Here is a 15,521-nt window from a genome sequence, read left to right as displayed (position 1 = left end):
GAGCGTTTTGGACATAGACTTGGCTCTCAGGTACCGCTTGCCTTGCGGTAGCAGAGAAAACAGTCTATGACTTGGGTGACTGGAGTCTTTGAAGATTTTTAGGGCTTTCCTCTGACACCGCCTATTATATAGTGATGTACTGGGCCATACGTACTACCCTCTGTAGCACCTTATGGTCAAATGCCGAGCAGTTTCCATAGCAGGCATGATGCAACCAGTTGAGGATGCTCTCGATGGTGTAGAACTTTTTGAGCATCTGGAGACCCATGCTAAATCTTTTCAGTCTCCTGAGTGGGAAAAACCGTTGTCGTCCCCTCTTCACGTCTGGCTTGGTGTGTTTGGACCATGATAGTTTGTTGGTGATGTGGACACCAAGAAACTCTCAACCCGCTCCACTACAGCTCCGTCGATGTGAATGGGGGCATGTTCGGCCCCCCTTTTCCTGCAGTCCACGATCAGCAACTTTGTCTTGATCACATTGAGGGAGAGGTTGTTGTCCTGGCACCACCCTGCTAAGTCTCTGACCTCCTCCCTAGAGGCTCATCTTTGTTGGTGATCAGGCCTACCACTGTTGTGTCGTCAGCAAACTTAATGATGGTGTTAGAGTCATGCTTGGCCACGAATATAGACCTGGAGTGTAGGAGATGTTGTAATGTCTACGTTAATAGTTAGCTTAAGTGATTATATGTGTTTATGCATAAGTGTCTGCGGTATGTGTGATTAACTTGTGTGTGTGCGTGTGTGTGTACTGCGTGCGTTGGTGCATGTGTAGGGCAGTAACGTGATGGAGGACTTGGACCTTAGAGATATGGGAATCACTGACCCTGGACACAGAAAGAAGATCCTCCACGCAGCACGCAGCTTGCCCAAGGTAGTTATCATCAGTCTAGGGCACCGCCTGCAACCTTTTACCTGGATGAGCTTTCATCTAAGAACATCAAGGAGTGTGCATTGGATTTATCTACATTTGTGCATAGTATTATCAATCATGACAGAATGACCACTATTGTAACGTAGCTTGGATCTTGCCTGTAGCTACGGCAAAAGAGATCACATGAAAAAGCCCATTGACATTGGTTATGGTTGGAATATCCTGAAGGGAATTGTGAAATCCTGCTTTTATTTAAATGTATTTTGATCTATTTTCTGCCCCTGCCTATAGGTGAAGGCCCTGGGCTGTGATGGCAGCACCTCTCTCTCCACCTGGTTGGATGTGCTAGGTCTGCAGGAGTACCTGCCTAACTTCCTGTCTAGCGGCTACCGTACCTTGGACTGTGTGAAGAACCTATGGGAATTGGAGATTGTCAACGTGAGGCCAATGTTTTGTTAGTGAATTATAGAGTGCCTCAGGGAGGAGACAGTGCTGTACTGAGCTTAAGGAAAACAGATTTGAGCTGAATAATTGAGGAGTCCGTTCTGTCTACCTGTTGTGTGCCGGCATGGGTGTCCAACTATGTATTTCATTGGAGGCTGCTGAGGGGAGGACGGCTCATAATAATGGCTGGAACGTAAATGGAATGGCATTAAACACATGCAAACCATGTATTTGATACCATTCCACTAATTCCACTCCAGCCATTACCACGAGCCCGTCCTCCCCAATTAAGGCCCACCAACCACCTGTGGTGTATTTCCATTCATATTTGTTTTTGTCAGTATTAGTGTTCATATGCACACAGGCCTTAGTACAGTCTAGTCACCATTGTGTCCCATCTGTGCCGGTCTCTGTAGGTGTTGAAAATCGGCGTTCTGGGCCACAGGAAGAGGATCATAGCGTCTCTGGCAGAGCGGCCCTATGAGGAGGCCCCGACCAAATCACAGATCTCTCACCGTCTCTCACAGATCAGGGTTAGTTAGAGCCTTGTCACATTTTAACAATCATTTCACCTGTATGACACTACATAACATTCTAATACCTAATTGAAATATGTATTGAGTTACTATTTTGTTTGAAATCTTCCACGCCCACGTCATCAATCTGATCAATCAATCTGTATGTGTCAGTTTCAGGACTTGTTGTCCCAGACAGGGACCTCTGCTCTGAGTCAGATGGACCCGTCCACCAGTCGCTCCATGGACATGCTCCTGCCCCTGGGAGAGGCAGGCAGGAGGAGGAGAGCCATGGACCAGGACTGCAGTGTGTCCCTGCGCTCCTACAGCGAGAGACCACGCTCTCATGTTAGTTCTCCTGACAAAACGCTGTCTTTACCTGTAGCTCATAAAGTGACTGAAATATGTGTCTCTGTGGTATGCTTGGGATAATCATGTCATAAAGAGAGGAAGCTGCTGCTGGGGTGATCTGAAACCGAAGCTGTTATGTGTTTAACAGATTATTGGGTCATTCTATGCTTGTATTAAATATATATTGATCAGTCAAGTGTTACAGCATATTTGTAGTTTTATTATCCAGTAATATTTTGTGACAAAATTGTATGCCATAAGCATCCCTGTACACTACAGAATCAATCCATCTCTACTGTATGTGTCTTTCTAGGACAGACAGAGTGACAGACATAGGGAACCCAGTTTGACCCTTCGGCCGCCTAGCCAGTCTGCCACATACGCTACAGTGTCCGCTTGGCATCACCAGCCTGAGAAACTCATCTTAGAGTCCTGTGGGTATGAGGCCAGTGTAAGTCATGTCTACAGTCATTATGCCCCCTGAAGAGAAGTCACCATTCATTATAATCCACATAATAATTAACATTTTCTGTTGCTGCAGGATTATTTTCCTACTGTAGCAAACTGGCACAAATTAAGATTCTACATATATTCACCAGCTATCCAATATTGATCATTGCTTGATGTGTCAGAAATTGATAGTTCAGAGATGATAACCTTTTTTGTTGCTTCTTTTCCAGTATTTAGGATCAATGATTATCAGGGATCTACGGGGGATTGAGTCAACTCAAGAAGCCTGTGCCAAAATTAGGGTACGTGATGTCATCAATATTCAATCACTCTTTTCTAGCACTCCATATTGATATATAACCCCTTGCCATTTTCTTTCTACTTCTAGAAGTCGAAGGACCATTCAAGAAAGGGTCCTGTTGTCATCCTTTCCATCACCTATAAAGGGGTCAAGTTTATCGACGCAGCCACTAAGGTACTGGGAGCCTGCAGGCAATGAGAGATGCATGATGATGTCAGCAGCATCATTTCCCTACTTTGCTCTCTCATACTGATTCCCCTAAAATAAAGATAGCACTGTTGGTGCCGATGAAGTCTGTTGTTTCTGGTCGATGTTGTTGTTCCTGTTGCTGCTCAGTTCCATCCTGTTCTTCTGTCCTCTCACCAGACCATAGTAGCCGAGCATGAGATCAGGAACATCTCCTGTGCGGCCCAGGACCCTGAGGAACTCTGTACCTTCGCCTACATCACCAAGGACAATAAAAGTGGCCACCACTTCTGCCATGTCTTCAGCACTGTAGAAGTGGTGAGGAACAGGATGATGACACCACCCCAAACCCTTCAATCACTCCATACATTATTATCACTCCATAAGACTACAGATGTAGGATCTTAATAAGATCACTTTTTTGTTGCTGAGAATTGTCCTGCACAGCAGGAATGGTTTTAAAATGCTTAAGTTGCCCGAATGTAAAATGTATCAACCCCTACAAAAAAATTCCATTCATTATAATCCACATAATAATTAACATTTTCTGTTGCTGCAGGATTATTTTCCTACTGTAGTAAACTGGCTCAAATTAAGATTCTACATATCTATGCTAAAATACAATCACCCATTTCCCACCTTAAAATCTTTCTAAAGTACTCTGACTATTATTAATTTAACTATAAATGCCATATACAGTAATATCATAAAAAGTTTGATAGCAAAAGGTTTATTGGAGTTTGGCAACCTGCTGACAAAACCGCATGCAACTTCATATCTTGATGAATTAAATTGCCTTAATGTATTGATTAAAGTAATGCACCTGCTGTCATGCAAATAACTTCATATCTTGATTAGTCACTTTTAAAGCCATGTTTCAAAAAGGCCTGGCACACGATACAAAGCTACATCTCGATTGTCTAATTGCATCCTTGATTAACATAGTGCTCCTGCTATGAATGGCATCTCAATGACAAAAATGCTGATTTATTGTAATTAGTACCTCATTCAGAGTGCCTCATTCAAAGTAGCTGTCAGTCACTACTGCAACCGTCTGTTCATTCTTTACTCCCTCCCTCCCTCCCTCGGTACAGACCCAGACCTATGAGATCATCCTGACGCTGGGTCAGGCCTTTGAGGTGGCCTATCAGCTGGCTCTCCAGACCAAAGCCAGGCAGTATGTCCCAGTCCCCCCACCATCTCTGGGGTCAGAGGTCATTGAGACCAAATCCAGCCGGCCTACATCACAGCAATGGAGCAGCATGAGGAGATCAACAGTGAGTACCACACACTGAGCACAAACACAAATCTCACTCGTAGCACAACATGTGTGTTTCTGTACGTGCATTATGTGTATATACATACTGTGTTTCTGTATATTCAGTATGTATGTGTAGATGTGTATGTGTGTATGCAGAAATATGCACGATCAGATGACTCACAGAGTGTTCCTTCGGAGTTTAAACCACTGATCACCCTGTTATACACAAAGGAAGACTTGAAGAGCGATGAAAGTGATGAGTCATTATTTTGCTACCAATCTCGTCTCCACGACTCTGAGTCACTCAGATCGGAGTAGATTTTCCTGCAGCCATACAATATAAGAACCATGATGAATGAATAGTCTTGTTTTTTTTGCTTACAGGCAGGATATAATTTCCTATGGGAGTAAAGAGAGAGAAGGAGAGCTGTGTCTCTCTGCTGGTCGCCAGGCCCCTCCTCTGTTTCCATGTATATTGATTGAGAGTGTTACGTAAATGTTTACGTATGCCTCAGGCCATGTATGGATGTATTAACCTTTCAGGCCCCAGAATAATGAACACTCAGTGATCACTGTCACCTGGTAAAGCTGCACCGTCTGGACCATGTATGCACACGGCTCAACATGTTTATGCGTCCACACAAATCACTGTACTTTATTATCTACTACAAACAGAAGATATTATGAGGAACAATATATGAGGTATAATATATGAGGTTTAAGATATAGGTACATATAAGGTATAATCAGAGGCGCAACTTTCACTGGGGACGGGGGAGAAATGTACCACCCACATTATGAAATTGCGCTTTGTCCCCCCCAGTTTTATCATTGGAATGTGATACAAAACGAGGCAACGGTGTGTTTTGGGACAATACGGATGCTTCCGGGTGGTCGGGTAGGGTGTTTAGAGTGTTTATCCGTCTGGATAAAAAAACACAAAAAAAACAACAACATTATGTCCCCCCCACTTCTAAAACCAAAGTTGCACCCCTGGGTATGATATATGAGGTAATCAGTAAGCAGCATAATGCACAAGTTGGTGGTATGAGTTTTAGGCAGTGGAATTTTAGGAACATCTAAAACCCGAAAACTAAATTTGCAGCTGTTAATGTAGACAATGATTTCACAATTGTGAGATGACCTTTCCTTTTTTCCGAAATGATTTCACTCTTGCCAGGTGTGCACTCTTTTTGTCCCATGTACATTATGGCATAAATCACTGTGCAGCTGAACACTGTCAGTGTTGGGGAAGCTACTCTGAAAATATAATTTACCTTGCTACCAATTACTTCACATTGGAAAAAGTTGAGATGCACTAAAGCTAATTGGTTTACTTAACTAAAGTAACTTTGAAACAGTAGTTGACGACATCAAAACTGCTTTGTGATACATTATCATATCTACATCTGAAATGTCATAGACTACAAATTAAAAGAACAGCTCTGATGTTAACAGAATGTGTAATTTAGCATATTAAACACAAAAACTGTTTCAAATAAGAATATTTTATTTTAAGTGAGAAACTGTTATTTTAGCAAGAAAAGTAGTGAGTAGTTCCAGTAGTTAGCTACACCGCTACATGACAAAAATGTAATTAACTATTTGTAAGTCGCTCTGGATAAGAGCGTCTGCTAAATGACTTAAATGTAAATGTAACTACTGAAACACTACCAATATTTGAATTTAGTTTAACTACCACCAATCTACTGCAAAATGGGGTTAAATTACTAGTCCTAAACACTGCACTGTATATCATGTACTGTACTGGCTGTGCCTAGACACTGAAGGGAACCTGGCTAGTACAGTCCAGTCTAGTTGGCAGATGAGATAAATCCCTGCTATGCCAGCTGCTGTCTAGTATAAAACAATGTTTCAGAGTTCAATCTTCACAACATTATTTGTCTACACAAAATAGGATGTGATAAACAACCTAGATGATGCACTCTTTACAGGATATCTTGCACCGCTATGGTCAGTGCAGTGCCATTATACATGCTCTGTCCTTCTATTTCCCTGTTTAACATTTCTTTGCTCTTCTCTTCTTGATCCTCTTGTTTCCCAGGGTGCCCCTCCGCTAGAATGCCGCTGCTGTTACTGTCACACGTGTACTACCCACCGCCCCTCCTTCCTCCCGTTGCACTCTGTTAGCCCTGGAGTCCAGGTCCTGCTCTCTCCTCCTTTCCGCTATCCTTCATCATCCATCTGCTAACCTACCTGACATACCTCTAACTCTCTCTCTCTCTTGTCATTCCATGTCCATCTTTTGTTTTTTTTCCAGGCACTTCATGTAGCTACAGAATATTTGCCCTTTTGATTTGACTTAGCCTACACTGAATTTCTGTCACATTCTCTATTTTCTCATAGTCATTCCATTTGAGCTTTTTTAAGATAAGCAGTTCTTTCTCATGAATTGTTTCCTGAGGATAATTAGGCTATAGCTTAGATTTGACTTAACCAGCTACAAATGATTTATGGCTTAACAGTTGTGCTGCTAATGATCTAGTGTTTTAATTGCATAGTGGTGTGATAAGTACAAATAGGAAGATGCTTGAGGTGGCCTATTTAGTCTTAATCCTGCAATATTACTCAGCTTTTGGATTCAGATGAATCTGGTATTGGACAGCTATAATTTATATACAGTATCAGCCAAAAGTTTGGACAAACCTACTCTTTAAATGGTGTTTAATTTTTTTACTGTTTTCTACATTGGAGAATAATAGTGAAGACATCAGAACAATCAAATAATACATATGAAATCATGTAGTACCCCAAAAAGTGTTAAACAAATCAAAATATATACAATGGGGCAAAAAATAATTTAGTCAGCCACCAATTGTGCAAGTTCTCCCACTTAAAAAGATGAGAGGCCTGTAATTTTCATCATAGTTACACTTCAACTATGACAGACAAAATGAGATAAAAAATCCAGAAAATCACATTGTAGAGAGCCAGAAATCTTGCTTGTTTGTAGGTGACCAAATACTTATTTTCCACCATAATTTGCAAATAAATTCATTGAAAATCCTACAATGTGATTTTCTGTTTTTTTCCCCCTCATTTTGTCTGGCATAGTTGAAGTGTACCTATGATGAAAATTACAGGCCTCTCTCATATTTTTAAGTGGGAGAACTTGCACAATTGGTGGCTGACTAAATACGTTTTTGCCCCACTGTATATTTTTTTTTAATTCTTCAAAGTAGCCACCCGTTGCCTTGATGACAGCTTTGATGACATTCTCTCAACCAGATTCACCGGGAATGCTTTTCAGGAGTTTCCACATATGCTGAGCACTTTTTCTTCACTCTGCAGTCCAACTCATCCCAAACCATCTCAATTGGGTTGAGGTCGGGTGATAGTGGAGGCCAGGTCATCTGATGCAGCACTCCATCACTCTCCTTCTTGGTCAAATAGCCCTTACACAGCCTGGAGGTGTGTTGGATCATTGTCCTGCTGAAAAACAAATGATAGTCCCACTAAGCGCAAACCAGATGGGATGGCGTATCCCTGCAGAATGCTGTGGTAGCCATGCTGGTTAAGTGTGTCATCAGCAAAGCATCCCCATACCATCACACCTCCTCCTCCATGCTTCACGGTGCAAATCACACATACGGAGAGCATCCGTTCACCTACTCCTTGTCTCGCAAAGACATGGCGGTTGGAACCAAAAATCTCAAATTTAGATTTATCGGACCAGAGGACAGATTTCCACTGGTCTAATGTCCATTGCTCGTGTTTCTTGGCCGAAGAAAGTTTCTCCTTCTTATTGGTGTCCTTTAGTAGTTGTTTCTTTGCAGCAATTCAACAATGAAAGTCTGATTCACGCAGTCTCTAACAGTGGATGTTGAGATGTGTCTGTTACTTGAACTGTGTGAAGCATTTATTTGGACTGCAATCTGAGGTGCAGTTAACTCTAATGAACTTATCATCTGCAGCAGAGGTAACTCTGGGTCTTCCTTTCCTGTGGCGGTCCTCATGGGAGCCAGTTTCATCATAGTGCTTGATGGTTTTTGCGACTGCACTTGAAGAATATTTCAATGTTCTTGAAATTTCCCAGATTGACTGACCTTCATGTCTTAAATTCACGATAGACTGTCGTTTCTCTTCGCTTACTTGAGCTGTTCTTGCCATAATATGGACTTGGTCTTTTACCAAATAGGGCTATCTTCTGTATACCACCCCTACCTTGTCACAAAACAACTAATAGTCTCAAACACATTAAGAAGGAAATAAATTCCATAAATGAACTTTTAACAAGGTACACCTGTTAATTGAAATGCATTCCAGGTGACTACCTCATGAAGCTGGTTGAGAAAATGCCAAGAGTGTGCAAAGGGTGGCTACTTTGAAGAATCTGAAATATAAAATGTATTTTGATTGAACACTTTTTTAGTAACTACATGATTCCATATGTGCTATTTCATAGTTTGGATGTATTCACTATTGTTCTATAATGTAGAATTGTACAAATAAAGAAAAACCCTTGAATGAGTAGGTTTGTCCAAACTTTTGACTGGTACTGAATATGTAGACAGTAGTATATTTCAGCTTTGCATTGCCACAATGTACTTTATTTGGGGTTTATCAGTGGTGTTTAGTGTAATCAGACATACAGGACTACTAATTAAAGTACATTTTTTTAAAAGGAAAAGCTATAACATATGATGTTTATCCTGGTAATGATCAGTGTTGATTTCTGGCTGTTCATGTGTTAACAGAGACACTTTTTTTATTGGTGAACCTATTGTTTAAGAGCGCATGTTTGAATCCTTATGGTGTTTTCACATTTTCACTTTATTTGAAGCCAAGACTAAGAGACAGATGGGAGTGTGTGTGGTCTGTTAGGTCTCCAGCAGCCTGTTTTGTTATCAGACATCTATATGTTGTGGATTGAGCCCTGGTGTCTGTGATTCTAGCATCACTGGACTGTGCCTTTAATCCACTTGCACATGTGCTGAGGACTTGAGTGTGCAACTCTCATCCCCCTCCCCTCCCCCGGCAGATTGACCCTCTGGAGATGGACACAGACATGCAGTCCCTGGGCAGCACCACCTGGCTCTTCAACCAGAGAGACTCCAACAAGCGCCCTGTCAGCACCAAGTACGAGACCACCATATTCTGAGACTGGATCACCTGCCCCATCCTCACCTCGCACTAGCACCCAGTTTGACCCCTGACCTCTACCGCCCTCTCTCTCTCTCACGAGCCCTGTGCCTTCTCACTGTGATGGTAGCATCCCTCAGGGCTGCCCCCTCTCCTTTGCCCTGCCCTACACAAACCTCACCCTGCTCTGACATCACACATCCCTGCAGCTCTCTCCTGTTCCTCACCCCTTGGCAGACCCTGCTCCTCCTGCAGCCACTGATGGAGCCCCTTGACTTGTGGATGGACCTGAACTGAACCTACAATGGCCCTGCTCTCTCAACCGATCTGCCTCCTCCTCCTCCCAACTACTTGCATTTGCATCCACCCCCTATTAGGTTTATCATCATTGAAGACATTGTGGATTTTTGTTCTCTTCCTGTCATGCCATTATTTTCCAAGTGACTCCCTTCGGTCAAAACAAGCATGACTTTTTTTCTATTCAGCTATCTGTTGAATTTTTACCTGATAGTAACATGATAAGCATTGGCTGTACTGCCAATGTGAACAAGAAAAGAACAATCCTTCACAAGTACCTCTTTTTATCTAACGCCAAAGGAGTACTATTCTTGTGATATTATCAACTTACCGTTTTGGTCCCATATAGAGTGGAACAAAGAACAATATCATGTCCCAAACAACCTCCTCAGCCATAAACAACAGTTTACTCCCTTCCCAAAAGGATTAACAATTTTGTCTTTTTAATACCATGTTTATTTTTGTATTTCACTTGTTTTTCGCTAAAGGCAAGTTCAATATTTTTCTTTTCCTATCTGTAGCTTGTCCTGTCTTGCCAGGCATCTACCACTGTGAGGCGCTGTGAGGAGACACATCACCTGGGATGCATGAAAGACAAAAAAAAACTATTTTTTCTACGCATTTTTTTTTATCATACATTGATGGATCATCAAGGAATCTTCCCTTTCCATTCAAAATGGATCAAGAACTGAACCTCAAATTCCTGTGTGCTCTTCTTGTACACAAATGGGAGGACAACTTCATCATCAATCTGCCAAGATCAGTAGCCTTAATTACTTCAATCTGGCCATCTATCAGTTTATCTAAATGTAGTCAATTGAGCATCTCTTGCCACCATCACACACTCTCCACACCTGCTAACTGCTACATGCGTCTTCCATGGTTAAAAAGACTAACAGTACTTTTGAGTTGACAACACATGAACACTTTGGCTGAGCTGCAAGGAAGTTGTTGTAATGGTACAGGTTTGTCCAGATAATACTGTCTATAATGCTCTGTAGCTTCACAGTGTGCATGGTGCCTCACCAGTCATTTTATTACCAAGAGAGACAATCAACAGAGACTGTTTGGCTCATCAGAGAACACTGTGTTAAAACATGGCACTATCCCTTAAAAAATGTATTGTTTTAAAATGGATATGGTTGGTTTCTTTAATAAGATATGCTTTTAAGACCAGGGCTTCCTGGAATATATTTAGTGAAAGAAACCAAGGGAAGCAAGACCACAATAATATCGGCATAGTAAATAATTTAAGTGCAAATGTATGAGAAATGACCAAAACAGCATGGTCATGAAGGTCACGGTTGGGTATTTCCAAGGAATTTGAGGGCAATAATTGAATTTGCCAATTCCTGGTGAAGGATGCAAGATATTCCTAATAACATTGTTTTAATTTTAGACAATTTATGAGGCAAGGCACATTTGTGTTGCTGGACTCCTTATGTTGCATCTTATCAAGATTACATGGATTGTAATCCATGCAATGGCACATAGGTTCAGCATGAGGTACAGTATGTTTAAACAACTTAGTCACAAAAACATTAGCGACAGTGCCAAAGATTCAGGCTTACTCATGGAACTTTACATTTGAGGGATCAAAATGTAATTAGATATGCTTTCATTGTGCAAATAGCTTTTGGTTGAAAATATCTGTGAAACTGCATTCTTGTTTTTCCTTTCACAGGGATTTATACCGCAGATCTAGTTATCTACACTATATATACAAAATATGTGGACACCCCTTATAATTAGTGGATTCGGCTATTTCAGCCACACCCGTTACTAACAGGTGTAAAATTGAGCATACAGCCACGCAATCTCCATAGACAAACATTGGCAGTAGAATGGCCTTACTAAAGAGGTCAGTGACTTTCAATGTGGCACCATCACACTGTAGGATGCCACCTTTCCACCATGTCAGTTCGTCAAATTTCTGCCCTGCCAGAGTTTCCCCGGTCAACTGTAAGTGTTGTTATTGTGAAGTGGAAACGTCTAGGAGAAACAACGGCTCAGCCGTGAGGTGGTAGGCCACACAAGCCCACAGAACGGGACCGCCAAGTGCTGAAACGCATAAGATGTAAAAATCATCTGTCCTCGGTTGCAACTCTCACTACCGACTTCCAAACTGCCTCTGGAAGCAACATCAGCACAATAACTGTTCGCCAGGAGCTTCACAAAATGGGTTTCCATGGCCGAGCAGCTGCACACAAGCCTAAGATCACCATGCGCAATACCAAGCGTTGGCTGGAGTGGTGTAAAGTTTGTCGCCATTGGACTCTGGAGCAGTGGAAACGCGTTCTCTGGAGGGATGAATCACGCTTCACCATCTGGCAGTCCGACAAAATAATCTGGGTTTGGTGGATGCTAGGAGAACGATACCTGCCCGAATGCATAGTGCCAATTGTCAAGTTTGGTGGAGGAGGAATAATGGTCTGGGGCTGTTTTTCATATTTCGAGCTACAAGTTCCAGTGAAGGGAAATCTTAACGCTACAGCCTCCAATGACATTCTAGAAAATTCTGTGCTTCCAACTTTGTGGCAACAGTTTGGGGACGGCCCCTTCCTGCTTCAGCATCACAATGCCCCCGTTCACAAAGCGAGGTCCATACACAAATGGTTTGTCGGTGCGGAAGAACTTGACTGGCCTGCACAGAGTCCTGACCTCAACCCCATCGAACACCTTTGTGGTGAATTGGAACGGCGACTGCGAGCCAGGCCTAATCGGCCAAAATCCTTGCCCAACCTCATTAATGCTCTTGTGGCTGAATGGTCTCCACAGCAATGTTCTAACATCTAGTGGAAATCTTTCCCAGAAGAGTGGGGGCTGTTATAGCAGCAACGAGGAAACCAAATCCATATTAATGCCCATGATTTTGGAAAGAGATGTTCAACAAGGTGTCCACATACTTTTGGTCATGTAGTGTGTCTGTTGGCTCTATCTGTTTGTGTTTTGCTCAACCTATTCTGTGTGCTGTGTAGCCTTGTGTTTGTGTCCTCGTGGAAAGATGGGTTGTTCTGTCTCTAGCTGCTGTCCTCATTCTGTGTCTCCTGCTGCAGGAGATGTTATGTTTCGCCTCTCTCCAAACGACACCTGGTTAATACAGGATGGCTGACTGGAGAATGACTGTTAAGACATGCTAGTCTCTGTGCGGTACTGTAGCTGTGACTCATCATCAATCTGTCCTGTTCTGACTGTTACAGTACTGATGCATGTGGCAGTATGTGCGTTTGGTCTGCTGATGACCCATTGAGGTGTCTGTAACAGCAGTGTCTGTTTTGTTTTATCTTATAATTTGCTGTTTTGTTTGACTTTTTTCTTTGTTTCACAAATATAGCACCTCATCTCATTTACATTGTCCAGCATTGTCATTTCTCTTGCACTAAGTATGTTCCTCCCTGTTATGTGTTGAAATCATGCAAATACATTCTACCTGTTTTGGTTTGGGTGCATATAAAAGCCTTAAGTTTTTAAAGAGCAGAGGCTATTTCAAGCAGACACTATTGTGGGGGCATGATTTGGCTGTGGATGCTTCTGTTTTTTAACACCAGTGTTTTCCTTGTGTAGCTCACTCCAGCGTTCAAGTTTCCGGACACCAAGCTATGAGTTGAAGTGGAGCAGCCAATGTGAGCGTCTGCGTGTGTGTAGACTAGAGCCAGAGAGACCAACAGGGATACATTCAGCGGGTCTATGAGGGACTGTTTGATAAGGTCTGCTGCCTTCTACCACATCTCCTGAATACCAAGTAACAGAGAAATTATAACCTTACACTTAGCTGTCTGTCCACTGGGTGAGAAGGTCAGTCTGAAAGGTCAAATATCCTCCCTGGCCTCACACTGACTGTCTTTACCTCCACATCTGACTTCCTTTACAGTAATATACAGAATATAGACAATTAATGATGGGCCATTAATGACAATTGTTATTGATTCAGGTATATTTGAGATGAACATGTTGTTAATACCAGGATCAAGAAGAGACAACAAGAGTACGTTAATCAAATTTAGAACTACCGTACCAGCATAATAATGCTATGCCCATGTATTTGTGGGCAAAGTATAGTTTGTCAATGATAATGTTTAAAAATGTAAAGCAATATATACCTGAAATTAAATAGTACAATGGAACATCTAATTCTTAAGGTATTTGATTGTGTCTTAGGTCATCTTACTTGCATGGGAGTTTGAAGGTACTGCCAGACAATATATTATATGAGAGCTAATTGCATCTCTTTGTCACTAAGACAAGCCCAGGGACTGGCAGAGGAGATAGATGTATGCATGCAAAAGTCATACTCCCTCACTAGCAAAGTCATTTGGAACAAAACATGTGATGGAAATAAACTGATGCATTTTTAAAATACACTATTTTTATATGGCTAACTGATGTAGTAAGAGGATGAAATATATTATTCAATGGAGGGACAACTATTTAAAATTAGGAAGAAAATGCAACTTACAAACCCTTGTAAAAGCAAGAAGCTTCTACACATGTAGCTTTTACAGGCTGCAGTATCTGTATTTAGTGTGAAATCTTAATATGGTATTGTAGGTTTAAATCACTTACCAGTAAGTACATAGTATAGAAAGGGATGAACACCAGCAGATGCTATGATCCTCAAAGACTGACATACCACAGTATGGAGTGAATTTCAGAACGGTTGATGCACTAGGCCAGGGATGGGCAACTTTGTTGGGGTGGGGGTCACAATAGAGGTATCATGGCCATAGGGAGTACAGGGGCATGTGCCCTTTAAGATGTGTCCTGTTAAAAACATTATTTAAAATAATAAGTATTTTTTTTCTGTAATACTACTAGCCAATTAGCAACATCATGAAGTTGGCTTTGGCTAGCCTAATCTCCCAACCTCATAACTAGTTACCAAAAAGCCATTTAAGGCTATTAATCAAGGTAGAGCAGCTGGCTTGTCTATCTTAGCTGGAATGTCTGCTGGAAAAGTTGGTTGATTTTAGAAAAGCAAGCAATAACTAAGAGCTCTATTCAATCAGATCCGCTTTAGCCAACATCCGCATAGCGGTTGTTTTGGCGGTGTTGGAACTGTCATTATACCTAAAGCGGCATTGCCATTGGCTACACAGAGTCGCATTAAGAGAAATCCAGCAGCCAGCAATCCCATGCAGCCATGTTTCCGAGTTCGAAAACTGGAATGTGAGATGTAATCTACACCTTGATTAGATTTATATAAATCCTCATTTTCAATTTGAGTGCCATTTACGTCTAATGCGAGTGGGGGCGGGTGAGCCTTCGTGACAATGATCACAAGCGCAGCTGTCTCCGATTTAATGACTCCAACGCAATTACAACTCCAAAGCGTCCGCTATGAGGGCGTCTGCTATTGCCGGTTAATGCTTGATCTGATTGAATCTAGGCCTAAATGTACTAAGATTTATTTTCAATCCTTTACCCAGATTTGAGCAGAGATGCAGGGAAGAATATATATATATTTTTTTAAATGTAAGAACCACCAGTCAGCAGGATACAGACAGCTCAAGAGGTATGCTTAGCTATGCAGAAAAAATATATACATATATTTTTTTGCATAGAATTAAGCATAATGTTTATGGCTCTAGATTGCAGGAAAAAGCTGTTTCAGGTGTCAACTTAGTCTTCACCTCCCAGTGATCCCCACATACTTTGTGCCCCCTCAGATTTTGGGAGTGCATGACTCCCCAGGGCTACAAGTTGCCCATCCCTGCATTAGGCTAAGACCTCCAATGATAAAGT

General features: G+C 41.8%; 1 protein-coding gene across 7 annotated transcripts in view; it reads left to right on the top strand.

Annotated features, from left to right (window-relative positions):
• Window positions 1-14,399, top strand: part of anks1ab (ankyrin repeat and sterile alpha motif domain containing 1Ab) — a 35,907-nt gene extending 21,508 nt beyond the window's left edge. Inside the window, exons 4-16 of one of the 7 annotated variants that reach the window (XR_006833256.1) lie at window positions 773-871; window positions 1,163-1,309; window positions 1,732-1,848; window positions 2,005-2,178; window positions 2,495-2,632; window positions 2,862-2,933; window positions 3,020-3,106; window positions 3,299-3,436; window positions 4,213-4,395; window positions 6,445-6,543; window positions 9,382-9,479; window positions 10,301-10,744; window positions 13,344-14,399. Coding sequence is in view for 6 of the 7 variants with exons in the window: in XM_046312041.1 (XP_046167997.1) it covers window positions 773-871; window positions 1,163-1,309; window positions 1,732-1,848; window positions 2,005-2,178; window positions 2,495-2,632; window positions 2,862-2,933; window positions 3,020-3,106; window positions 3,299-3,436; window positions 4,213-4,395; window positions 6,445-6,543; window positions 9,382-9,479; window positions 10,301-10,334 (1,386 nt within the window). In the remaining variant the exon portion in view is untranslated. Of the gene's footprint in view, window positions 1-772; window positions 872-1,162; window positions 1,310-1,731; window positions 1,849-2,004; window positions 2,179-2,494; window positions 2,633-2,861; window positions 2,934-3,019; window positions 3,107-3,298; window positions 3,437-4,212; window positions 4,396-6,444; window positions 6,544-9,381; window positions 11,716-13,343 lie in introns of those variants that run through there. The other 6 variants (XM_046312041.1, XM_046312042.1, XM_046312043.1 and 3 more) reach the window with 6 other exon arrangements.
• The last annotated feature ends 1,122 nt before the right edge of the window (window positions 14,400-15,521 follow it).

This window comes from Oncorhynchus gorbuscha, linkage group LG18 (genome assembly GCF_021184085.1).
Source record: "Oncorhynchus gorbuscha isolate QuinsamMale2020 ecotype Even-year linkage group LG18, OgorEven_v1.0, whole genome shotgun sequence".
NCBI classification, from domain to species: domain Eukaryota; kingdom Metazoa; phylum Chordata; class Actinopteri; order Salmoniformes; family Salmonidae; genus Oncorhynchus; species Oncorhynchus gorbuscha.
This window is presented reverse-complemented; position numbering and strand designations above follow the sequence as displayed.